Source organism: Myiozetetes cayanensis, unplaced genomic scaffold (assembly GCF_022539395.1).
Source record: "Myiozetetes cayanensis isolate MyiCay16 unplaced genomic scaffold, myiCay2020 scf488, whole genome shotgun sequence".
Lineage (NCBI taxonomy): Eukaryota > Metazoa > Chordata > Aves > Passeriformes > Tyrannidae > Myiozetetes > Myiozetetes cayanensis.
The window spans coordinates 2,321-27,867 of record NW_026087729.1 but is presented as its reverse complement, the minus strand read 5'-3'; the positions used below and the strand labels follow the sequence as shown (position 1 = coordinate 27,867).

At 63.1% G+C, this 25,547-nt stretch overlaps 4 protein-coding genes across 4 annotated transcripts; 3 read left to right on the top strand and 1 right to left on the bottom strand.

The window, feature by feature from the left end:
* Nucleotides 1-265: 265 nt before the first annotated feature.
* LOC126648337 (DNA-(apurinic or apyrimidinic site) endonuclease-like) lies at nt 266-3,930 on the top strand. The gene is made up of 4 exons (XM_050331157.1): nt 266-413; nt 822-835; nt 1,668-1,860; nt 2,549-3,930. Exons 1-4 carry the CDS (start codon nt 266-268, stop codon nt 3,064-3,066), a joined length of 873 nt encoding a protein of 290 aa, XP_050187114.1. The 3' UTR covers nt 3,067-3,930.
* LOC126648336 (type I phosphatidylinositol 4,5-bisphosphate 4-phosphatase-A-like) lies at nt 3,197-7,651 on the bottom strand. Its single transcript, XM_050331156.1, is given in 9 exon segments — nt 3,197-3,226; nt 4,196-4,486; nt 4,848-4,885; nt 4,888-4,937; nt 5,062-5,114; nt 5,473-5,578; nt 6,205-6,311; nt 7,257-7,459; nt 7,566-7,651. Coding segments are annotated over 9 exon segments (948 nt in total). The 5' UTR covers nt 7,636-7,651.
* A 615-nt stretch (nt 7,652-8,266) lies between these two features.
* LOC126648334 (purine nucleoside phosphorylase-like) lies at nt 8,267-16,330 on the top strand. The gene is given in 7 exon segments (XM_050331154.1): nt 8,267-8,329; nt 9,161-9,324; nt 9,632-9,735; nt 10,499-10,643; nt 10,646-10,673; nt 11,816-11,997; nt 13,057-16,330. Coding segments are annotated over 7 exon segments (894 nt in total). The 5' UTR covers nt 8,267-8,318; the 3' UTR covers nt 13,317-16,330.
* Nucleotides 16,331-16,637: 307 nt separating this feature from the next.
* LOC126648335 (protein NDRG2-like) lies at nt 16,638-23,252 on the top strand. The gene is given in 17 exon segments (XM_050331155.1): nt 16,638-16,690; nt 17,318-17,417; nt 17,518-17,674; nt 17,794-17,864; nt 17,973-18,042; nt 18,681-18,745; nt 18,835-18,851; nt 18,854-18,894; nt 20,253-20,339; nt 20,447-20,503; nt 20,822-20,910; nt 21,593-21,653; nt 21,745-21,795; nt 21,898-21,927; nt 22,026-22,061; nt 22,170-22,221; nt 23,098-23,252. Coding segments are annotated over 17 exon segments (1,182 nt in total). The 5' UTR covers nt 16,638-16,647.
* The last annotated feature ends 2,295 nt before the right edge of the window (nt 23,253-25,547 follow it).

Genomic DNA, 25,547 nt, shown 5'->3' with positions numbered 1-25,547 from the left:
CCAGTATGGGCCAGTATGGGCCAGTATGGACCCCGATAACCCAGTAGGGGCCAGTACGGGCCAGTATGGTCCAGTATGGGCCAGTATGGGCCAGTACAGACCAGTATGGGCCAGTACGGACCAGCATGGGCTAGTATGGACCCTGATAACCCAGTAGGGGCCATTATGGGCCAGTATAGACCAGTATGGACCCCAATAACCCAATAGGAGCCAGTATGGCTCAGTATGGACCAGTATGGGCCCCAGTAACCCAGTAGGGGCCAGTATGGACCAGTATGGGCCAGTACGGGCCAGTATGGGCCAGTATGGACCAGTATGGACCAGTATGGACTCTGATAACCCAGTAGGGGCCAGTATGGACCAGTATGGACCAGTATGGGCTAAGATGGACCAGTATGGCCCAGTACAGACCAGTATGTGCCGCAGTAACCCACTAGGGGCCGACCAGTCTCTCCCAGTGCCCCCAGTAACCTCTCATTCCCCCAGCGCCCCAAGGTGCCCAAGGGCTCCCCGCCCCCAGTACGAGGACCCCGCTGAGGAGGAGACCCGGGGCGGCGCTGGAACCTCAAAGTGACCTCCTGGAACGTCGATGGATTGAGGGCCTGGGTCAGAAAGGGGGGCCAAGGTGGGACTGGGGAACTGGGAGCACTGGGAGGCACTGGGAGGGACTGGGAGGGACTGGAGGTCAAGAAAGGGGGCCAAGGTGGGTCTGGGGGAACTGGGAGGGACTGGGGGCACTGGGAGGGACTGGGGGGTCAAGAAAGGGGGGCCAAGGTGGGACTGGGGGAACTGGGAGGGACTGGGAGGGACTGGGGGCCAAGAAAGGGGGGCCAAGGTGGGACTGGGGGCACTGGGAGGCACTGGGAGGGACTGGGGGGACTGGGGTCAAGAGGGGCAAGGTGGGACTGGGGGCACTGGGAGCACTGGGAGGGACTGGGAGGGACTGGGGGCACTGGGAGGGACTGGGGGTCAAGAAAGGGGGACCAGGTGGGACTGGGGGAACTGGGAGGGACTGGGGCACTGGGAGGACTGGGGGCACTGGGAGGGACTGGGGGTCAAGAAAGGGGGCAAGGGTGACTGAGGGCACTGGGAGGGACTGGGGCACTGGGAGGGACTGGGGGCACTGAGAGGGACTAAGGTGGGACTGGGAGGCACTGGGAGGGACTGGGGGCACTGGGAGGGACTGGGGGCACTGGGAGGGACTGGGGGCACTGGGAGGGACTGGGGGCACTGGGAGGACTAGGGGGACTGGGGGCACTGGGAGGGACTGGGGGGCACTGGGAAGGACTGGGGGCACTGGGAAGGACTGGGGGCACTGGGAAGGACTGGGGGCACTGGGTAGGACTGGGGGCACTGGGAGGGACTGGGGGCACTGGGAGGACTGAGGCACTGGGAGGGACTGGGGGCACTGGGAGGGACTGGGGGCACTGGGAGGGACTGGGGGCACTGGGAGGGGCCTGGGAAGGCACTGGGAAGAACTGGGGGGCACTGGGAAGGACTGGGGGGCACTGGGAAGGACTGGGGGGCACTGGGAGGGACTGAGGGCACTGGGAAGGACTGGGGTCCCCCGTGGCTCTGGGGGGGGCTCCCAGGCCTGGTGTTTTTTTTGGGGTCCCGTTTTTCGGGGGTCTCACCCCGGGGGTCTCTCCCCACCCTCACCCCCGCAGTGGGTGCAGGAGGAGGCCCCGGACGTTCTGTGCCTGCAGGAGACGAAGTGCGGGGGCTCCTCCGTGCCCGCCGAGGTTCGGGACCTGCCGGGGCTGCCCCACCAGTTCTGGGCCAGCGCCGAGGGCCGGCCTGGCTACAGCGGGGTGGGGCTGCTGGCCCGGACAGAGCCCATCAGCGTCACCTACGGCATCGGTGAGGGACAGGAACCACCCCAGGGAGCCCGAAACGGGGGCAAAACGCCCCAAAACCGGGGGGAACTGCTCCAAAATGGGCATAAACCACCCCAAACCCGGGAGGAACTGCCCCAATCCCCTTCCAGTCCACCCACTCCCTCACAATCCCCTCCTAGTCCCTCTCAATCCTCTATCAATCCCTTCCCAGTCCCTCCCAGTCCTTCCCAGTCCCCCCCAGTCCTCTCCCAATCCCTTCCCAGTCCCTCCCAGTTCTTCCCTGTCCCCCCCAGTCTCTCCCAATCCTCTACCAATCCCTTCCCAGTCCCTCCCAGTCCTCTCCCAGTCCCTCCCAGCACCCCAGTCCCCCTAGTCCCTCCCATTCCATTCCCAGTCCCTCTCAGCCCCCCCAGTCCCTCCTAATCCCTTCCCAATCTCTTCCCAGTCCCTCCCAGTCCTTCCCAGTCCCCCTAGTCCTTCCCAATCCCTTCCCAGCCCTCCCCCAGTCCCTCCTGAGTCCCTCTCCCAATCTTCTCCCAGTCCCTCCCAATCTTCTCCCAGTCCCTCCCAATCCCCTCCCAGCCTCCCCAGTCCCTCCGAGTCCCTCCCAATCTTCTCCCAGTCCCTCCCAATCCCCTCCCAGTCCCCCCCAGTGCCCCCCGCTCCCCTCCCGGTGCCCCCCGTCCCCCTAACCCGCCGTGTCTCGGCAGGATCTGCCGAGCACGACGCGGAGGGCCGGGTGATCACGGCCGAGTTCCCGGCGCTCTTCGTGGTCAGCGCCTACGTTCCCAACGCCGGGCGGGGCCTGGCGCGCCTGGAGCCGCGGCTGCGCTGGGACTCGGCCTTCCTGGACTTCCTGCGGGGCCTGGACGCCCGCAAGCCCGTGCTGCTGTGCGGGGACCTCAACGTGGCGCACCGCGAGATCGACCTGTGCCACCCGGGCTCCAACCGCGCCAGCGCCGGCTTCACGCCCCAGGAGCGCGAGGGCTTCTCGCGCCTGCTGGGCGCCGGCTTCGTCGACTCCTTCCGCCGCCTGTACCCCGAGGCGCGCGGCGCCTTCACCTTCTGGACCTACCTGGGCGGCGCCCGCGCCCGCAACGTGGGCTGGCGCCTCGACTACTTCGTGCTGTCGCGGCGCCTGGCCGACGACGCCCTGTGCGACAGCAAGATCCGCCAGGCCGTGCCCGGCAGCGACCACTGCCCCATCACCGCCTACCTGGCGCTCTAGGGCTGCCAGCAGGTCGGACCGAACGGCGCCAGATCGGCCCAAACGGCACCAGATCGGCCCAAAAACGGCACTAAATTGGCTCAAGCGGCACCAAATTGGCTTAAACGGCACCAAATCGGTCTGAACGGCGCTAAATCAGCCTAAACGGCACCAAATTGGCCTAAACAGCACCAAATTGGCCCGAACGGCGCCAAATCGGCCTGAACGGCACCAAATCAGCCCAAACGGCACCAAATCGGCCCAAACGGCACCAAATTGGCCCAAACGGCACCAAATCGGCCCAAACAGCACCAAATCGGCCTAAATGGCACCAAATTGGCCCAAAAATGGCATTAAATTGGCCCAAAAACGGCACCAAATCGGCCTAAATGGCACCAAATTGGCCTAAACGGCACCAAATCGGCCCAAACGGCACCAAATTGGCTTAAATGGCACTAAATTGGCCCAAAAATGGCACTAAATTGGCCTAAATGGCACCAAATTGGCTTAAATGGCACCAAATCAGCCTAAACGGCAACAAATTTGCCCAAAAACGGCACCAAATTGGCCCAAAAAAACGTGCTCGGAACGAGACGAAATTTACGCGAAACGGCCCAGAATTGGCTCAAAATGACCCAGAATTGGCTCGAAACGGCCCAAAAATCGGCCTGAACTGGCCGATTCAGTTCCCTCCGAATGGCCCCAAATTTGCCGAATCTCAGCACGAAGCCACCCAGAGCTGGGCTTTGATGACGTCACCAGCTCATTTAGCCTCCGATTTGGCCCCTCCCTCCACCCCGCAGGCCCTCCCCCACCCTGCAGGCCCCTCCCCTTTCCCGTAGGCCCCTCCCCTACCTGGATGTATTTTAATAAAGCTGAACTTTTAGGGGCAAACCCAGCGATTTCAGGTTTATTTACACGCGAGGCCCTGGTCCCCCCCTCCAGGGGGGGTTAATTAGCAGGGTCTTAAATTAAATAATAGTAATAATAATAATATACACGGGGAATGGGGGGGCGGGGCTTATGTACAAAGTGGGCGTGGCTTTGGGCATGCAAGGGGAGGGGCCATGCTGGATGGAAGAGGGGGCAGAGCACAATTTTGGGGGAGGGGCCGTGTGGTCCAAAGGGGGCGTGGCCAGCCTAGGCTCACCTTGCCCCACGTGTGGCGCCCACAGAGGGCGTGGCCAACGAAAAGGTGGGCGCGTCCCGTGAGCTCCAGGTGCGTCCCAGGTGTGCGTTGTGGGCGTGGCCTCCACGGCGGGCGTGTCCCGGGCGGGTGGCGTGTCCCGGGGTGGGCGTGGTCAGGCGCGGGGAGGGGCTGGCTGACCCTCACGCAGCCCCAATAGGCCGCGCGGAGCAGACACGCCCCCGCCCCCGCCCCCAGCGCCGCCCAGGCCGCCGGGACCCACCGCGCCCGGCGCCACAGCCACCATGTCCCGGCCTGGGCGGGGATCAACCCGTTAGACCCGGCTTAAATCCCAGTTAAACCCAGCCAAAATCCCAGTTAAAACCCCACCCACCACGTCCCGGCCTGGACGGGGATCAACCAGTTAAACCGGGCTTAAATCCCAGTTAAACCCAGCCAAAATCCCAGTTAAACCCACCCTACCACGTCCCGGTCTAAGGGATCAGCCAGTTAACCGACTAAATCCCAGTTAAACCCACCCTAAATCCCAGTTAAACCCAGCCTAAATCCCAGCCATCGCGCCCCCATGAGGCCCCTCCCTTTTAAGCCACGCCCCCTCCAGGCCCCTCCTCAGACCACGCCCTCCAGGCCCCTCCCCTGCAGGCCCCACCCTCACCGCGAGCCCGGCAGCGGCCCCGCCCATCAGCAGCGCCCCAGCAGGCAGCACAGGCAGCGTCGCCGTGGAAACCGCCGCCCAATCGCAGACCTGCATCCGCCAAAAGGGGCGTGGTCATGCCCGGGGGGGTGGAGGGGGCGTGCCCACACTGGGCGGGGGGCAGGGTCACACAGAGACCACGCCCCCCCCAAAAAAAGGGGGAGGGGTCACTTACACCTTGCGGCAATGGGGGCACCGGGCCAGGGAGCGGTCGGGGAGCTCCGCCCACTGTGGAGAGGAGGGGCTTAGAGGGGTGTGGTCACAGGGGAGGGGCTTAGAGGGGCGTGGTCACAGGAGGGCTTAGAGGGTGTGGTCACAGGAGGGGCTTAGGGGTGTGGTCACTGGGGAGGGGCTTAGCAGGGTGGGGAGGGGAGGGACTTAACAGGGTGTGGTCACGCGGGAGGGGTTATGGGGAGGGGCTTAGAGGGGTGTGGTCAGGGTCAGGTTTAGAGGGGCGTGGTCTGATGGGGTCAGGTTTAGAGGGGCGTGGTCAGGGTCAGGTTTAGAGGGGCGTGGTCCGATGGGGCTGGGCTTAGAGGGGCGTGGCCAGGGTTTGACTGGGCGTGGCCGGGGGGGCGGGGCTCACCAGGAAGGGCCCCCCACAATGGGCACAGGCCACGCGAACCCCTCCCGGGGGCGGGTCCGGGCTGGGAGCCCCCGAGTGCACCGGGCCCAGGTTGATGATGCGCTTACTGGGAGGGGGAAACTGGGTTAGACTGGGGGAGACTGGGAGGGGACCGGTGATCCCCAGTGCAGAGCGATGGCCCCGCCCAGTGCTCCCAGTATGGACCAGGGCTCCCCCCAGTGATCCCCAGTGCAGCCCAGGGACCCCCAAAATGCTCCCAGTATGGCCCAGTGACCCCTCCTAGTGATCCCAGTATGGCCCAGCGACCCCTCCTAGTGACCCAGTATGGCCCAGTGACCCCTCCTAGTGATCCCAGTATGGCCCAGCGACCCCTCCTAGTGACCCAGTATGGCCCAGTGACCCCTCCTAGTGACCCAGTATGGCCCAGAGACCCCTCCTAGTGATCCCAGCATGGCCCAGTGACCCCTCCTAGTGATCCCAGTATGGCCCAGTGACCCCTCCTAATGATCCCAGTATGGCCCAGTGACCTCTTCTGGTGATCCCAGTATGGCCCAGCGACCCCTCCTAATGATCCCAGTATGGCCCAGTGACCCCTCCTAGTGATCCCAGTATGGCCCAGGCACCCCCAGAATGCTCCCAGTATGGCCCAGCCACCCCTCCTAATGCTCCCAGTATGGCCCGGCGAGCCCTCCCAGCGCCTCCCCGAGCCCCTCCCAGTGCTCCCAGTCTGACCAGTAAGGCCGTGGGCAGGCGATGCGCTGGGCCGAGGCCCTGCACACCAACAGGCAGTTGCAGGGGCACCGCACGTATTTCTTCCCGCCGGGGGCCGTGCGGATTGGCTGGGAAGGTGGGGGGGGGTGGGTGGAATTTTGGGAGGGGGCGTGGCCTCAGGGCAGGCCCCCGCCCCTAAAACCCCACCCCTATAAAACCCAGCCCACTTTAGCCCCGCCCCTAAAACCCAGCCCACTTTAGCCCCACCCCTAAAGCCCCACCCCTAAAACCCAGCCCACTTTAGCCCCGCCCCTAAAACCCAGCCCACTTTAGCCCCACCCCTAAAACCCAGCCCACTTTAGCCCCGCCCCTAAACCCAGCCCACTTTAGCCCCACCCCTATAAAACCCAGCCCACTTTAGCCCCACCCCTAAAACCCAGCCCACTTTAGCCCCGCCCCCTAAACCCAGCCCACTTTAGCCCCGCCCCAAACCCAACCCACTTTAGCCCCGCCCCTAACCCCACCACCCACTTTAGCCCCACCCCTAAAACCCAGCCCACTTTAGCCCCACCCCTAAAACCCCACCACCCACTTTAGCCCCACCCCTAAAACCCAGCCCACTTTAGCCCCGCCCTAAAAACCCCACCACCCACTTTAGCCCCACCCCTAAAAACCCAGCCCACTTTAGCCCCACCCCTAAAACCCCACCACCCACTTTAGCCCCACCCCTAAAACCCAGCCCACTTTAGCCCCGGCCCCCAAACCCCCACCACCCACTCTTAGCCCCACCCCTAAAAACCCAGCCCACTTTAGCCCCACCCCCTAAAAACCCAGCCCCACTTTAGCTCGCCCCGAGGTTACGCTCACGGCGCCCCTCCACAACCCCCACTCTCTCCAGACCGCCCCTTCGTGCCACCCCCTTTCAACCCCCTGTCCCTTTAGGACCCCCTTTTTCCCGCCTCCTTTAGGCCCCATGCCCTCCCAAGCCCCTCCCACACCGAACCACACCTGTCCCCCCAATTTGATCCCTCCCCCTGCACCGACCGCGCCCCCCGCATCCCCCTCGCCCTCACCGTGGCCTCCCCGCAGCCCCCGCACTTCACCACGTGCTGGTGCGTTTTGCCCTCGACGCTGATGGGCCGCTGGCACACCCGGCAGGTGACGGCGGGCGGGCCCGCCCTGCCGGCCCCTCCCGCCCCGGCCCCGGCCCCGGGAGCCGCCCCCTCCTCGGGGCTGCCCAGAGGCGAGTACGGGGGCGGGGCCTCCCCGCCGGCACCTGCAAGAAGGACGGGGGTGGGGGGATAAAGAAGGGGAGAGGGTCTCTCAGCATGCCCCAAAACGACCACACCCCCGTCCCCCAGAACGCCCTCCCCGAGCCTCACCGGCGGCGGCCCCGCCCGATCCCGGCCCCGCCTCGGGCGGCAGCAGCGGCGACCGCTCCCCGTCCGCCATGACAGCGCCGAGGCCGCGCCCCTCGCCTCGCCGCTGATTGGGCCGCCCCGCCCGCGTGACCGCGGGCGCCGCCCCTCCCCGGCTCCCATTGGCTCCCTCGCGGCGTCACGTGATGCGCCTTCGGCGTTGCCAGGCAACGCCCAGCACCGGCCTTTCCGGGTTCCTCCTTCGCGCGCTCCCATTGGCCCCGAGCGCTTCACGTGACGCCCCCCCCCCTTTAGCGTTGCCGGGCAACGCCCAGCAAAGCCTCTCGGGTTCCTCAGCGCCCTCCCATTGGCCCCGCGCGCCTCACGTGACGCCCGTCCTTCAGCGTTGCCAGGCAACCGCCCGCACAGCCCCCCACCCCTTTTCCGGGTTCCTCCTCCTGCTTTCATTGGCCCGCGCGCCCTCACGTGATTTCTCCCCAACGCCCCTCCTTTTCTGCGTTCGTCCCGCCCCCAGCCCCACTCGAGCGCTCCGATTGGGCGACGCTCCCGTCCTTCCCGCGCGCTGATTGGCCCCCGTTGCCGCCGCTCAGTCCCATCCCTCCGAGCTTCGCCCGCGGCGGTTTCCATGGCGACGCGGAGGGCACGGGGGCCGCTGATTGGCCGAGCGGCGGCGGCGCGAGGGGGCGCGTTCGCGCGCGGTGACGTCACGGCTATATAAGCGGCGGGCGGCGGGGGCGGCGCCGCATTCGCGGCTCGATGGAGGGGAGGTACAGGGATGCCGGGGGGGCGTTAATGGGGGTTCGAGGGGCCAAATGTGGCGGTTCGGGGGCGGATGTGGCGTTTAAGGGGGGGGTCTCGCATCCCTCTGGCCGCCAATCGATGCTGGGGGGCGTGGCTTGTGTTCTAATCCCCCTCCCTCAGACCCCCGGGGATGGGGGGGGGGCGAACAACAACAAGTTGTGAGGGGGCGTTTTGGGGCAGGGGGCTCGGGGGAAGGGTCGGGAGGTTCCGGGAGGATCCGGGGGGCGTTCTGGGGGGGCGGAGGGACGGCCTCGGGTCCCAAGTCCGTCTGGCCCCGGGCCCGGGCCTGGAGCGGCTCCTGGGCGAGGGTCAAGGTCGGGTGGTGTGGGGGAAATGTGGGGCCCGGAGGGGAACTGGGGTCGGTTTAGGGGTTTGGGGCCGCTGGCGGGGGATTGGAGTCGGTGGAGGGGTCACTGGGGTCGCTCTGTGGGTCTGGAGGGTCCCCCTGGGGGTCACTGGGGGGGTCCTGGGGGTCACTGGGGATCAGTGGGGGGTCCTGGGGGTCACTGGGGGGGATCTGGGGGTCGCTGGGGTCACTGGGGCTCACCCAGAGGGTCCTGGGGTGATGCCAGGGGGCCCTGGGGGGTGATGGGGGTTGTTTTGCAGGTGATTTGGGGATGCTGGTGCAGTTCTGGGATGCCTTTGTGGGTGGTTTGGGGGGTGATGTTGGGGCTGATTCTGGGGCTGACGTCGGGGTGATTTTGGGACGATTTTGGGTCGCCGTTTGGGGGGTGACTCCGGGGCCGGTCCCGGGGATGACGTTGGGGGTGATTTTGGAGCCGTTTTTGCCTGTGCAGCTACGAGGCCTGTGCAGAGGCGGCGGCCTGGCTGCGGGCCCGGCTCCGGGAGCCCCCCAAGGTGGCCCTGGTCTGCGGCTCGGGGCTGGGGGCTCTGGCCCAGGAGCTCACGGACCCCCAGAGCTTCGACTACGCCGACATCCCCCACTTCCCACGCAGCACCGGTACGGGGAGAGCGCCGGGGGGGCGGTCAGGGCAGCGCTTGGGGGCTGGGGGATGGACTGGAGGCGGGGAGGAATGTGGGGAGGGAATTTTGGGGTCTGGGGGGGGCAGTTCTGGGGATGGAGAGGGTGTTGGGGGCACTCTGGGGTGGGTGGGGTGCTTTGGGGTCGCTCTGGGAGTCCCTCTGGGGGCGGATGGGGCGGTTTTGGGGTCGCTTCGGGGATGGTTCGGGGTTACCGTGGGGGTCACTTTGGGGCGCTCGGGGGGTCCCTCGGTCCCTCGGGAGTGACCCCCCTGTGCCCCCCCCAGTGCAGGGCCACGCCGGGCGGTTGGTGGTCGGGCGCCTGGGGGCGGGGCCTTGCGCCGTCCTGCAGGGCCGCTTCCACCTGTACGAGGGCTACAGCCCCGCCCAGGTGAGACACGCCCCTCTCCCCTCCCCTCCCTCCTCCGGGCCACGCCCACAAAGCCCCGCCCCTTTCTCAACGAGCCCCACCCACTCAATGCCTGCCATTCTTAAACCCCAGCTCTTTCTCTTTAGGCCGCTCCTCCTTTTCCCAGAGCTCCTTCCATCCTTCCCCCTCCTCCCCCTTTCCTGGCCACACCCCTTCGCTTAGCCACGCCTCCATTCACTTAGCCCCACCCCTCATTTGCATGAATGGCCCCCTCCCCCAACCCTTAGCGCCCCCTGCAGGCGGTGACGACCCTATTTGCACATTGCCCCCCTCTTCCCATTAGCCCCGCCCCTCATTTGCATAACCACACCCTCTGTGTGGTTTTTGCAAGACCACGCCCATCATTTGCATAACCATCCCATCATTTGCATGACCACACCCCTCATTTGCATACCCACCCATAATTTGCATAATAATAAATAATAATGGCCAGTCTTCGCGAGCGAAGATCCGGGGAAGGTCTTTACACCTTATTATTATATTATAATTTGCATAACTGCCCCGTCATTTGCATAACCACACCCCCGGTTTTGCACAACCACATGCCTCATTTGCATAACCACCCCATCATTTGCATACCCACCCCATCATTTGCACAACCACACCCATCATTTGCATACCCACCCCATCATTTGCACGTCTGCCTCCCCGCTTAGCCCCGCCCCCACACTGATTTGCATGTCCCCGCCCCACCCCCTGATTTGCATGGCCCCGCCCTCCCCAGGTGGTGATGCCGGTGCGCACCCTGGCCCTGCTGGGCGTCCACACCCTGGTGCTGACCAACGCCGCGGGCGCCCTGAGCCCCGGCCTGGCCCCGGGGCACCTGCTGGTCATCCGCGACCACATCGACCTGCCCGGGCTGGCCGGGCGCAGCCCCTGGTGGGGCCCAACGATGAGAGGTGGGCGGGGGCCGGCGGGGTGGGGGCAGCGGGGGTCCCCAGGGGTGGCCTCGGCGACCCCTAGCCGGACGTTGGGCGTTCCCAGGCCGTGCTTGGCCGTCCCCAACTGCCCGTTCCTAAGGGGGCGTCGGCCGTTCCCATGTTGACTATCCCAATTCCCAGGCTGTCCAACCCTGTTCCCAGCTTGATCTTGACCATTCCCACACTGACCATCCCCAATTCCCAGGTTGTCCAACCCCATTCCCAGGTTGATCTTGACCATTCCCACGTTGACCATCCCAATTCCCAGGTTGTCTAATACCGTTCCCTGCTTGACCATGGCCATTCCCAGACTGACCATCCCCATTCCCACGTTGACCATCCCAATTCCCAGGCTGTCCAAGCCCATTCCCAGGTTGATCTTGACCATTCCCACACTGACCATCCCCATTCCCAACTTGACCGTGGCCATTCCCACATGGACCATCCCCATTCCCACACTGACCATCCCCATTCCCAGGTTGATCTTGGCCATTCCCACGTTGCCCAAACCCATTCCCACGTTGCTCTTGGCCATTCCCACGTTGCCCAAACCCATTCCCACGTTGCTCTTGGCCATTCCCACGTTGTCCAGCCCCATTCCCACGTTGCCCAACCCCATTCCCACGTTGCTCTTGGCCATTCCCACGTTGTCCAACCCCATTCCCGAGGTGACCGTGGCCATTCCCACGTTGTCCAGCCCCATTCCCACGTTGATCTTGGCTGTTCCCACATTGTCCAACCCCATTCCCACATTGCTCTTGGCCATTCCCACGTTGCCCAACCCCATTCCCACGTTGCTCTTGGCCATTCCCACGTTGTCCAGCCCCATTCCCACGTTGACCTTGGCCGTTCCCACATTGTCCAGCCCCATTCCCGAGGTGACCTTGACCATTCCCACATTGTCCAGCCCCATTCCCACATTGTCCAGCCCCATTCCCAGGTGACCTTGGCCATTCCCACGTTGCCCAACCCCATTCCCACGTTGACCTTGGCCGTTCCCACGTTGTCCAACCCCATTCCCACATTGATCTTGGCCGTTCCCACATTGTCCAGCCCCATTCCCGAGGTGCCCTTGGCCGTTCCTGAGCTGACCATGCCCACGCCCGGGCTGTCTCCGGCAGGTTCGGGCCGCGCTTCCCGGCCATGACGGACGGATACGACCCCGCCCTGCGGCGCCTGGCGCTGGCCCTGGCCCCCCCCGAGCTCCACGCCCGCCCGGGGGTCTACGTGGGCGTGGGGGGGCCCAGCTACGAGACCTGGGCCGAGTGCCGGCTCCTGCGGCGCCTCGGCGCTGACGCCGTCGGTGAGTCCTCGGCGGGGCCCAAAACAGGATGGGCTGGGCATGCCAAGGGTGTGCTGGGGGCAGAGAGGGGGGCTCAGATGGGACACACCTGGGAGCGCTCCCCAGTCGCCCACCCCGTTCCCAAGCAGACCATCCCCATCCCCAGCCTGGCTTTGGCCATTCCCGAGCTGACCACGTCGGCCAAGGCCATTCCCAGGCTGTCCATCCCCATTCCCGAGCTGTCCATCCCCATTCCCAAGCTGTCCACCCCCATTCCCGAGCTGTCCATCCCCATTCCCGAGCTGTCCCCGTTCATCCCCGAGCTGATTACCCCCATTCCCAAGCTGTCCATCCACATTCCCAGGCTGTCCATCCCCATTCCCAAGCTGTCCATCCCCATTCCCAGGCTGTCCATCCCCATTCCAAAGCTGTCCATCCCCATTCCTGAGCCGTCCCCATTCATCCCCGAGCTGTCCATCCCCATTCCCAGGCTGTCCACCCCCATTCCCAGGCTGTCTATCCCCATTCCCGAGCTGTCCATCCCCATTCCTGAGCTGTCCATCCCCATTCCCAGGCTGTCCATCCCCATTCCTGAGCTGTCCATCCCCATTCCCAGGCTGTCCATCCGCATTCCCAGGCTGTCCACCCCCATTCCCAAGCTGTCCATCCCCCATTCCCAGGCTGTCCATCCCCATTCCCAGGCTGTCCATCCGCATTCCCAGGCTGTCCGTCCCCATTCCCAGGCTGTCCATCCCTATCCCTAACCTGTCCATCCCCATTCCCGAGCTGTCCATCCCCATTCCCAGGCTGTCCATCCCCATTCCCAGGCTGTCCATCCCCATTCCCAAGCTGTCCATCCCCATTCCCAAGCCGTCCCCGTTCATCCCTGAGCTGATTACCCCCATCCCCAACCTGTCCATCCCCATCCCTAACCTGTCCATCCCCATTCCCAGGCTGTCCATCCCCATTCCCAGGCTGTCCATCCCCATTCCTGAGCTGTCCATCCCCATCCCCGAGCTGTCCATCCCCATTCCCAGGCTGTCCATCCCCATCCCCGAGCTGATTGCCCCCACTCCGCAGGGATGAGCACGGTGTCGGAGGCGGCGGCGGCGCGGCACTGCGGGCTGCGCGTGCTGGGGCTGTCCCTCATCACCAACGCGGCCCCGGGCGACGAGGACGAGGAGGAGGAGGAGGGGAAGGAGAAGGGAGGAGGCGGCGGGGCCGAGGCCGCGCCCCCCGGGCACGAGGAGGTGCTGGCGGCCGCCCAGGAAGGGGCTCGGCACCTCCGCAGGCTCCTGCTGGCCCTGGCGCCGCGCCTGGCCGAGGCCGCGCGCGCGTAGGGCCCCGGCGGGATCCCCCGGGCCCGTCCCGTGTGCCTCCCGTGTGTGTGTGTGTCCTTCACGTGTTGTTCCTGCTGATTCCGGCCTGAACGCCCGCCCTGCGTCCGTCCTGTGGCGTTCACGTGTTGCTACTGCTGAGTCCAGACTTTGGCACCCTCCATCGGTCCCATGTCCATCCCTCCTGTGTCCATCCCGTGTCCATCCCGTGTCGTTACTGCTGAGTCCAGACTTTGGCACCCTCCATTGGTCCCACGTCTGTCCCGTGTCCCTCCCGTGTCCATCACTGTGTTGTTACTGCCGATTCCAGACTTTGGCACCCTCCATTGGTCCCACGTCCATCCCGTGTCCCTCCCGTGTCCCTCCCGTGTCCGTCCCGTGTCCACCACGTGTTGTTACTGCTGATTCCAGACTTTGGCACCCTCCATTGGTCCCACGTCCATCCCGTGTCCATCCCGTGTCCGTCCCTTGTTGTTACTGCTGAGTCCAGACTTTGGCACCCTCCATCAGTCCCACGTCCGTCCCGTGTCCGTCCCGTGTCCATCCCATGTCCATCACATGTTGGTCCTGCTGATTCCGGCCTTAAACATTGCCCCTCAGTCCCGTGTTTATCCCGTGTCCATCCCGTGTCCATCCCGTGTTGTTCCTGCTGATTCCGGCCTTAAACATTCCCCCACTGGTCCCGTGTCCATCCCATGTCCATCCCATGTCCATCCCATGTTGGTCCTGCTGATTCCAGCCTTAAACATTCCCCCTCGGTCCCATGTCCATCCCATGTCCCTCCCGTGTCCGTCATGTGTTGTTCCTGCTGATTCCGGCCTTAAACATTCCCCCTCAGTCCCGTGTCCATCCCATGTCCATCCCGTGTTGTTCCTGCTGATTCCGGCCTTAAACATTCCCCCTCAGTCCCGTGTCCATCCCGTGTCCATCCCGTGTCCATCCACGTGTTGTTCCTGCTGATTCCGGCCTTAAACCCCCCCCACTGGTCCCGTGTCCATCCCATGTCCATCCCATGTCCATCCCATGTTGAATTCCCGCCGATTCCAGCCTTAAACCCCCCCACCTCCTCGCTCCCGTGTCCGTCCCGTGTCGATCCCGGTGGTGCCTTAATCCCGTGGGAATCCCGTGTGGCCGAGCCTGCGCTCGCCCCATGCCATTCCCGTGCCATTCCCATGCCATTCCCGTGCCATTCCCGTGTGGCCCCTTCCTGGGCTCGCCGCTGGCTGTGCCTTAATCCCTTTTAAATCCCTTTTAAACCCCGTGAGGGACCCGTGACGATCCCGTGTCCGGCCTGTGTTTGTCCCGTGCCGTTCCCGTGCTGCCCCTCTCCCCCTGTCCCCCCTCGACGGTGCCTTAATCCCACAGGAATCCCACAGGAATCCCGTGACAATCCCGTGTCATTCTCATGTCAGTCCCGTGACAATCCCATGTCAGTCCCATGTAAATCCCGTGTCAGTCCCATGTAAATCTCATGACTATACCACGTCATTCCCATGTAAACCCCATGACAATCTCGTGTCAGTCCCGTGTCAGTCCCATGTAAATCCCGTGTCAATCCCGTGTCAATCCCGTGTCAGTCCTATGTAAATCCCGTGACAGTCCCATGTCAATCCCATGTAAATCCCATGTCACATGTAAATCCCGTGTCAATCCCGTGTAAATCCCGTGTAAATCCCATGTCAGTCCCATGTAAATCCCGTGACAGTCCCGTGTCAATCCCATGTCACATGTAAATCCCGTGTCAATCCCGTGTAAATCCCGTGTCAATCTCATGTAAATCCCGTGTCAGTCCCGTGCCAGGCGTGTCTCAAGCCCAGGGTTCTTCTCATGTCGTTCCTGTGTCATTCCCATGTCATTCCCCCCTTCCCAGGGCATTAATTACCCCCCTTTAACGAGCCATGAACTCTCAGGACAAGGGGCCAGTGACCTCCCCCCACCCCGGGGCTAATTAGCCCCCATCTCTTAATTATTCCAGCCTAATTAGCCCTGCTCTGTGAGTTACCCCAGGCTAATTAATCACCCTGGGTTAATTATTCCGGGTTGATCAACCCCCGTGGATTGATTAGTCAAGGCTAATTGGCCCAACTTGTTAATTATTTGAGGTTAATTAGCCCACCCAATTAGTTTGTTCCAGGTTAATTGTTATTGATGATAGCGGATTGATTAACCCAGTTAGTGTATTATTCACGGTTAATTAATCCCATTAATATATTATCTGAGGTTAATTAGTGCCATTAGTGACTTATTTGAGGTTAGTGCCATTAATGTATTATTTGAGGCTGATTAATGCCATTAATGTTTTATTTGAGGCTGATTAATGCCATTAATGTGTTATTTGGGGTTAATCAATTGCTGTGATTAATTACTCAAGGCAAATCCGCTGCATTAATTATTTATTCAGGGCTGAATGATCCCTCGATTAATTATTCCGGGCTAATTAGCCCCGATAACTGAAGATCCAAGGCCTTAATGACTAATTGTTCCAGGCTGATTAATTATTCATTAATTATTTCTGGTTGATCAGCCCCTCCCCCCCGTTAATTATTAGGCTACATTACCTGCACTGATTAATTTATTCAGGGTGTTAATTAACTGAGGCCAATTACACCTGGAAAGATTAATTAGCAAAGGCTAAGGGGCTCCTGATAATTGCTCAAGGCTGATTAATCTCACTGATTATTGAAGCTTAATTAGCCCCAGGAATGGGTATTAATTAATTATTTCAGCCTAATTAACTATGCAGCACTGATTAGTGCAGTCAATTATTTGGGCCTAATGAGGGGTGTTAATTAATTAATTATTTCAGCCTAATCAGTGCTCCTAATTAATCATTCCAGCTCATTTACATTCCGAATCAGCCCCTTCCCCCCCCCACTCCAGAGGAGATTTAATTAATTATTTAATTAACGAAGGAGGGGGAGGGGCGTGGCCAAGTCAGGTCGCTTCGGAGCCTTAATTAAAGTGGATTAAAGTTAATTGAAAGTCAAATAAAGTTAATTGAAGTTAATTAAAGTCAATTCAAAGCCTCCAGTGGCGTCATGGGGGAGGGTGGGGGAGGGGCAGGGGGTGTATTTTAGCCACGCCCGCCCTCCCCGGCGTGGGAACGGGCGTGGGTGGGGGAGGGGCCGGGGCGGGGTGGGGAGGGGCCTGGGCGGGGTGGGGAGGGGCGGGGAGGGCCGTTTCCCAGAGGCGCGTGAAGGTGGCAACAGGTTCCGACCCGGGTCGCCTCCTCCCACCCAGGGGGTTGGGGAGGGAGGGGGCGAGGGGGTGGGGAGGGTTGTGGGGAAGGGTCGTGACCTTTGACCCCACTCCCCAAAAATTAAATATCAGGGTCATGGAGCTCCAAGAGGCCGCCCTCCCCACCGCCGGAGGTCAAGGTGAGATTTTGGGAGGGGGAGGGAGGGCCCACCCAACACTGCCCTCCCCACCCCGCCCCTCCCCACCCCCGCCCCTCCCGGCACCTCCCGGGGCTTCACAAGGGGTGTTTTGGGGCGAAAAAGGGGGTTTGGGATCCGGGGGGTGGGGAAGGGGCTGGTTTGGGGGGGATTCTTTTGGGGGCGGGAAAAGGGGAAGGTTTGGGGGAAACCGTGAAGGTGGGGGCGGGGCCTGGGGGCAGGGGAGGGGAGGAATTTGGGAAGGGAAAGGGGGGAAAAGGGAATTTGGGGGAAATAAGGGGGGGATTTGGGAAGGAAAAGGGGGGATTTAGGGACAAAGAGGCGATATTTGGGATTTAGGGAGAAAAGGGGGAAAATCTCCCAAAAAAGGGGAATCTGGGGGGAAACTGGGGCGAGAGGGGCCCGTTTCGGGGTAAATGGAGCCAGGATTTGGAGTCAGAGGGTTGTTTTGGGGCGAAAAGGGCCCATTTTGGGAGCGGATCGGGCGCTCCGGGGCTGTTTCTGCTGCCCTCTGGGGCCGTTTTTGGGGGGGCTCAGGACCCCAATTTTCGGTTCCTCCCCCCGGGGGGGGGGTGGGGGGTGTGGTCATCGGTCCCTCCTCCCTCTCAGTTTTTGGAGACGCCGTTCGGGGGGGTCCACGCCTGGATTTCGGGGTCCCCCCGGCCCGGGCGGCCTGCCCTGCTCACCTTCCCGGACGTGGGGCACACCCGTGAGTGTCCCTCCCTCCCCCAAATCACAGCAGGGTGGGAGAGGGAGAGGAGACCCTCCCGCCCTCCCCACCGCCAGGTGACCCCCATCCCCTCCCCCAGACGAGACGTGCTTTGCCCCCTGTTTGAGCACGAGGAGATGGCCGAGATCGCCCGGAGCTTCCACGTCGTGCACCTCGACCCGCCCGGCATGGAGGAGGGGCACCGCCCTACCCACCTGGGTAACGCCCACCCCCATGGCCACGCCCTGCCCACCTGGGTAACGCCCACAGACACGCCCACCCCCACAGCCCCGCCCTGCCCACCTGGGTAACGCCCACGGACACGCCCACCCCCACGGCCACGCCCTGCCCACCTGGGTAACGCCCACCCCCACAGCCACGCCCTGCCCACCTGGGTAACGCCCACGGACACGCCCACACCCCCATTGCCACGCCCTACCCACCTGGGTAACGCCCACGGACACGCCCACCCCCTATGGCCACGCCCTACCCACCTGGGTAACGCCCACCCCCCGGCCACGCCCTGCCCACCTGGGTAACGCCCACCCCCCACAGCCACGCCCTGCCCACCTGGGTAACGCCCACAGACACGCCCACCCCCTATGGCCACGCCCTGCCCACCTGGGTAACGCCCACCCCCATGGCCACGCCCTGCCCACCTGGGTAACGCCCACGGACACGCCCACCCCCCACGGCCACGCCCTGCCCACCTGGGTAACGCCCACGGACACGCCCACCCCCATAGCCCCGCCCTGCCCACCTGGGTAACGCCCACGGACACGCCCACACCCCCATGGCCACGCCCTGCCCACCTGGGTAACGCCCACTCCCCCACAGCCCCGCCCTGCCCACCTGGGTAACGCCCACGGACACGCCCACCCCCACAGCCCCGCCCTGCCCTACCCATATTGGACACTTCTGACCCCAGTTTGCCTCCAGTTTGCCCCCCAGTCTGACCCCAGTTTGCCCCCAGTCCACCCCCGGTTTGCCCTCAGTCTGACCCCAATCTGACCTCGGTTTGCCCTCAGTCTGACCCCCAGTTTGCCCCCAGTTTGCCCCAGTCTGCCCCCAGTTTGCCTCCTCAGTCTGACCCCGTTTGCCCCCAGTTTGCCCCCAGTCTGACTCCCAGTCTGACTCCCAGTTTGCCCCCAGTCTGACCCCAGTTTGCCCCCAGTCTGACTCCCAGTTTTCCCCAATCTGACCCCCGGTTTGCCCTCAGTCTGACCTCAGTTTGCCCTCAGTCTGACCCAGTTTGCCCCCCAGGTACTCAGTGCACCCTCCCTGGAGCAGTTGGCTGAGATGCTCCCGGGGGTCCTGCAGGCCCTGGGGTGAGTTCAGGGGGGAGTCAGAAATGGGGTGGGGAGGGGTTGGCCCCACCCCCATGACCTCTGACCTCTGTCCTCTCACCTCCCCCCAGCATCAAAAGCATCGTCGGGGTGGGGTGGGGGCCGGAGCCTTCGTGCTGGCAAAGTTTGGGGTGAGTCTGGGGGGATCTGAGGGGCTGGGGGTCCAGAAGGGGTTGGAGGTCCCTGGAGGGGTCCTGGAGGGGTTGGAGGTCCCTGGGAGGAACTTGGAGGTCCCCAAAAGGGTCTGGGAGGGGTTGGAGGTCCCAAAAGGGCCTGTGAGGGCTTGGGGGTCCCAAAAGGGTCTGGGAGGGGTTGGAGGTCCATGGGAGGAACTTGGGGGTCCACAAAAGGGTCTGGGAGGGGTTGGGGGTTCATGAAAGGGTCTAGGAGGGATTGGGGGTCCCTGAAAGGATCTGGGAGGGGTTGGGGGTCCCCAAAAGGGTCTGAGAGGGGTTGGGAGTCCCTGAAAGGATCTGGGAGGGGTTGGGGGTCCCCAAAAGGGTCTGGGAGGGGTTGGGGGTCCCTGAAAGGGTCTGGGAAGGGTTGGGGGTCCCCAAAAGGGTCTGGGAAGGGCTGGGGGTCCCCAAAACGGTCTGGGAGGGGTTGGGGGCCCTGAAAGGGTCCAGGAGGGGTTGGGGGTCCCCAAAAGGGTCTGGGAAGGGTTGGGGGTCCCCAAAACGGTCTGGGAGGGGTTGGGGGCCCCTGAAAGGGTCCAGGAGGGGTTGGGGGCCCCTGAAAGGGTCTGGGAGGGGTTGGGGGTCCCCGAAAGGGCCTGGGAGGGGTTGGGGGTCCCTGAAAGGGTCCGGGAGGGGCTGGGGGTCCCCAAAACGGTCTGGGAGGGGTTGGGGTCCCTGAAAGGGTCTAGGAGGGTTGGGGTCCCCAAAAGGATCTGGGAGGGGTTAGGGTCCCCAAAAGGGTCTGGGAGGGGTTGGGGGTCCCTGAAAGGGTCTGGGAGGGGTTGGGGGTCCCCAAAAGGGTCTGGGAGGGGTTGGGGGTCCCCAAAAGGGTCTGGGAGGGGTTGGGGGTCCCTGAAAGGGTCTGGGAGGGGTTGGGGGTCCCCAAAAGGGTCTGGGAGGGGTTGGGGGTCCCTGAAAGGGTCTTGGAGGGATTGGGGTCCCCAAAAGGGTCTGGGAGGGATTGGGGGTCCCTGAAAGGGAGGGGTGGGGTTCCCTTCAGTGGTCCAGGAGCGGTTGGTGGTCCCTGGGAGGGTTTGAGAGGGATGGGGGTTCCTTGGAAGGAAGTTGGGGGTCCCTGGGAGGGTTTGAGAGGGATGGGGGTTCCTTGGGAGGATGTTGGGGTCCCTGGGAGGGTTTGAGAGGGATGGGGGTTCCCTGGGAGGATGTTGGGGGTCCCTGGGAGGGTTTGAGAGGGATGGGGGTTCCTGGGAGGAAGTTGGGGGTCCCTGGAGGTCCGGGAGGAGTTGGGGGTCCCGGGGGGGGTGGTCCAGGTGACTCCCCCAGACCCCCCTTGCCCCTTTTCCCCCCCAAAGCTGCTGCGCCCCGAGGCCGTGGAGGGGCTGGTGCTGGTGAACATCGACGCCCGGGCCAAGGGCTGGATGGACTGGGCCGCCAGCAAGGTGAGCTGGGGGTCCTTGGGGGTCCTTGGGCGGCTCCTGAGGGTCCCTACGGACCCCACCAGGGGGTCCTTGGGGTCGCTTCCTCCCTCCTTTCCCCCCTCCTGCAGCTCTCGGGGCTGACGACGTCGACGACCGAAATGATCCTGAGTCACCTTTTCACCCAGGTGGGGGCACCTGCTGGGGGCACCTGGGGGTCTGGGGGCACGCTGGGGGTCTGGGGCTGTCTGGGAGGGTCTGGGGGCAGTTATGCAGATCTCAGGGATACTGAGTGTCTGGCGGGAGGTCTGAGGGGAATTGGAGGGGCTCCCAGGAGGGTCCCAGAGAGTCTTGGGGGTTTAGGGGAGGGAGGGGGGTCAGAGATTTTGGTGAGGGGTTGGAGACCCTCGGGAGGGACATCGGGGGTCCCGGGCGGGGGTCAGAGGTGACGGATCAGCCCTGCTGGGGTGGGGGTCTTTCCCTCCCCAATGGGGGTCTCCCCACAGGACGAGCTGGCGGCCGCCCCACTGCGGCAGGCTCCGGGAGCGCTTGGGGAAGGCGCCGAACCCGCCCTGCTCTGGGCCATGTACGCCAGGTGAGGGCGTGGCCAGGGGTGTGGCCATGGGGGTGTGGCCATGGAGGGTGTGGCTATGGGGGTGTGGCCAGAGGGTGTGGCCATGAGGGGTGGCCATGGGGGTGTGGCCATGGGGGTGGTGTGGCCGGAGGTGTGGCCAGAGGGTGGCCATGGAGGGTGGCCATGCGGGTGTGGCCAGAGGGTGTGGCCATGAGGGTGTGGCCATGGGTGTGGTGGGGGTGTGGCCATGGGGGTGTGGCCATGAGGGGGTGGACATGGGGGTGTGGCCTTGGGGGTGTGGGCCATGGGGAGTGTAGTCATGGGGGTGTGGCCATGGGAGTGTGGCCATGGGGGGTGTGGCCATGGGGGTGTGGCCAGAGGGTGTGGCCATGAGGGTGTGGCCATGGAGGGTGTGGGCCATGGGGGTGTGGGCCATGGGGGTGTGGTCATGGGGGTGTGGTCATGAGGGGTGTGGCCATGGGGGTGTGGGCCATGGGGGTGTGGCCATGGGGGTGTGGCCAGAGGGGTTGTGGCCATGGAGGGTGTGGCCATGGAGGGTGTGGCCATGGGGGTGTGGCCATGGGGGTGTGGCCATGGGAGGGTGTGGCCAGAGGTGTGGCCACAAAGGGTGGGGTCCAAGGTAAAAAGGGGGTTGGGTGGAGCCCAAGGGCCGGGTGGGCGTTGCCGGGGGCGTGGCCTAAAGCCCCTCCCCGTCTCAGCCGCTGGGACCTCGGGCTGGAGCGCAGCGGATCCGGGAGCCTGCGGTGAGTGACCCCTGACCCCGTGACCCCTGACCCCGGTGTGATGTGACCCTCCCTGCCCCGTGACCTCTGACCCTGTGACCTCTGACCTCAGCTGCCCCGCTCTGCTCGTGGTGGGCGACAACTCCCCCACGAGGACGCCGTGGTGAGTGGGGTTGGGTGGGTCACGTGACCCCCAGAGCAAGGTCACGTGACTCCCCATGAACACACCCCCACCCCACCCCCAAAAGGTGGAGTGCAACGCTAGCTGGACCCCACCCAGACCTCCTTCCTGAAGGTGACCTTGACCCCTGTGCCCCAATTGGGGACCTCCCCCGAGCGTGACAACCCCTCGTGACCTCCCCCTCCCGTAAAACCCCCTCCCCTCTGTTTCAGATGGCCGACGGTGGGGGGCAGCCTCAAATCTCACAGGTGACAGGGGTCAAAGGTCACGGTGGGAGGGGTGGGTCGTGACCCCTCCCCACCCGCCCCACCGGGGGGGAGGGCACGGCCTGACCCCTCTCCCTGCCTCCCCCCAAGCCGGGGCGTCTCACCGAAGCCTTCAAGTACTTCCTGCAGGGGATGGGCTACAGTGAGTCCTGAATATGCATGAGGGGCTCATTAATATGCACGAGGGGCTCATTAATATGCACGAGGGGCTCGTTAATCTCCGCGGAGCTCGTTAGTACGTCCTGGACGTGTTGACGGGCACTGAGCTCATTAATATGCGCCGGAGTCGTTAATATGCATGAGGGGTCGCTATCGTACGCCAGGGGCTCTTTAATCTATGGGATGCTCTCATTAATATGCATAATTTGGCTCATTAATATTCAGGAGAAGGTGCGTGGTTTATGAAAGAGGGCGTGGTTCAGAGTGGGGCGTGGCTTCGAGGTTAATGGGCGTGGCTTAAAGGTCAACGGGGTGTGGTTAGAAGGGAGGTGTGGTTTACACAAAGGGGTGCGGTTTAAGGGGAAAGGGGCGTGGCTGAAAGGTAGTGGGCGTGGTTTAAATGGAGTGGGCATGGTTTAAATGGAGTGGGCGTGGTTTAAAAGGAGTGGGCGTGGTTTAAATGGAGTGGGCATGGTTTAAATGGAGTGGGCGTGGTTGAAAGGTAGTGGGCGTGGTTTAAATGGTGTGGGTGTGGTTTAAAAGGAGTGGGCGTGGTTGAAAGGTAGTGGGCGTGGTTTAAATGGAGTGGGCGTGGTTTAAAGGTAGTGGGCGTGGTTTAAATGGAGTGGGCGTGGTTTAAAGGGAGTGGGCGCGGTTCAAGGGGAGTGGGGCGTGGCTTAAGAAAACGGGCGTGATTTGGGGTGAATAGGTGCGATTTAAGGGCAATAGGGCGTGATTTGAAGAAGGGGGGGTGTGGTTTACGGGACTCGGGCGTGGTTTAAGGGAAAGGGGAGTGGGTGTCGGGTTTTTTTGGGGGGGAGGGAGGGAAGGGGCGTGTCCTGACGCTGCCCCTCCCCAGTGGCAGCCTCGGCCATGACCCGCTCTCCCGCTCCAGAACCGGCTCCTGCTGCGCCCGGGCGGGAGGGCGGCGCCGAGAGGGCTCGGAGCCGGACCCTCAGTAGGGGCAGCGTGGGGGGAGGGGCCGGCCTCCCCCCGACCCCCCCCCAGCCCTGAGGGCACCCCAGATATCCCCTGGGACCCCTCCCTCCCCGTTCCTGCTTGAAACCTTCCCAGGAGCCTCCAATACTCCCCCCAAGACACCCCCAGTGTGCCCTGGGACCCCCCTGAGACCACTCCAATGACCCCTGGGACCCCCCTGGGATCCCCTCTCCCCACTTACCCCTGGGACCCCCCTGACACCCCTTCAGTGATCCCCGGAAGCCCCTTGAGACCCACCCCAATGTGCCCCGGGACCCCTCTGAGACCTCCCAGTGCATGCTGGGCCCCCCCGAGACACCCCTCCCTCCCAAAACAACAAGTGACCTTTTACCCTGTTGTCCAGTTGTCAATAAAGGGTCAAATTAGCAATGGGACCGACTCCAGTGTGACCAGTATGGGGATTGGGGGTACCGGGGGGGAACTGGGAGTGACACTGGGAGGAGAATAGGAAGGGACTGGGGGTACACGGGCTACTGGGAGGGAAGTGGGAGGGGACTGGAGGCACTGGTGGCACTGGGGAGGGACTGGGATGGGATGGAGGGCACTTGGGAGGCATTGGGATGGGGACTGGGAAGGGACTGGGATGAACAGGGATGGGATTGGGATTGGGTTCTTCTTCTAAGGACAGAAAGGCATTCAGCCCTTTGCTCAGTTCCTCACTGACCACACAAAACCAATAAACTTCATTTAATTTTGGGATGTATCCAAAAATTCTCTATGCAGAAGGGAACTTGCAATTCCCTCCAAGCCTTGTCTTTGTCCCCATGACAAATTAATTTTTTTCCTTTTTTCCCTCCTTTTTTCCCTCCTTTTTTCCTCTTTTTTCCCCTTTTTTCCCCTTTTATTCCCCTTTTTTCCTTTCTTTCCCTTCTTTCCCCCTTTTTTCCCTCTTTTTTCTCTTTTCTTTCCTTTCTTTCCTTCTTTCCCCCTTTTTTTCCTCTTTTTTCTCTTTTTTTTCCTTCTTTTTTCCTTTTTTTTTTTTTTTAAAATCCATTCCGTACTCCAGAAAAAATCCAGTCCGGGTTTTCCCCCATTCCGTACTCCGGGAAAAATCCAGTCCGGGTTTTCCCCCATTCCGTACTCTGGCCGAAATCCAGTCCGGGTTTTCCCCCATTCCGCACTCCGGCCGAAATCCAGTCCGGGTTTTCCCCCGCCGCCCCCCCCTTGCCATTTTCCCCCCCTCGATCCCGGTTTTCCCGGAGGACGCTGCGGGACCGGCTGTACCCGGAGCTGTGCGGGGTCCGGCGGGAGGGGCTGGGGGGCTGCGGTGGCGCCCCGGGGCTCGGCTCGGCTCCCGGGAGTGGCAGGGATCGCTGGATCCCCGTTCCGTGCGGGGAATGACCCGTCCTGCGGCTTCTGGGATGCTGAGCTGAGCTCGGGACAGCGCGGGGCGGCTGGGATGGACAAAGGCAGCTCCTGCTGCTGCTGGAGCGCTTGGGAAACCAAAGAGAGGGGCAGGTTTTGTCCCCTGCACGATATCGGGGCTGAATCGTTCCCCGGCAAGTGTCCGCTTGAACGAGGTGTTTCCCAGCCGCATTCCAAGAGCCCCAAATGCTGGGATTTGGGGTTTTTGCAGCGATTGCTCGCTGGAAGCTCTTTGGACAGAGGGGAGTCAGGCAGGTGTGCTGTCCCACACTCGGAGGGCCGGCGGCATCGCTCCCAGGGAGCAAAGAAGGGGGTAGAAGGAACTCTCGACGTGCTTTCTTCACTTCTTTTCATCCCACAGCATCGGCACGAGAGGAAATTCCTCAGAGGGGCTCGCCTCCGGCTAAGCTCTGAATATGCCAGGAGGTATTCAGCGGGGAGAAAAGAGCCGTGGGAGAAAAGCACCCTAAACGAGAGCCAGTGGGGGATCATCGGGTTTTGCGGCCGAGGAAAAAACGAGGACAGAGATGAGGGAGCGGGGCTCCGATTAACAATGATCTGATGGGTGTTTGAATCATTCCCGGCCGTTCACAGTCCCCGCGCCGCCCTCCGGATCGCTCCCCCACGTCACGCACCCGCCTGGGGGGCCAAACGCCGTTCTGTCATCCCCCTGTGAGGGACAGCCCCACGGGTGGGCAGGGACGGTGACGAGGGGCGGGACAGCCCCACAAGTGGGCAGGGAGGATGACGAGGGCGGGACAGCCCCACAGGTGGGCAGGGACGGTGACGAGGGGCAGGACAGCCCCACGGGTGGGCAGGGACGGTGACGAGGGGCGGGACAGCCCCACAAGTGGGCAGGGAGGATGAGAGGGGCGGGACAGCCCCACAAGTGGGCAGGGAGGATGACGAGGGGCGGGACAGCCCCACAAGTGGGCAGGGAGGGAG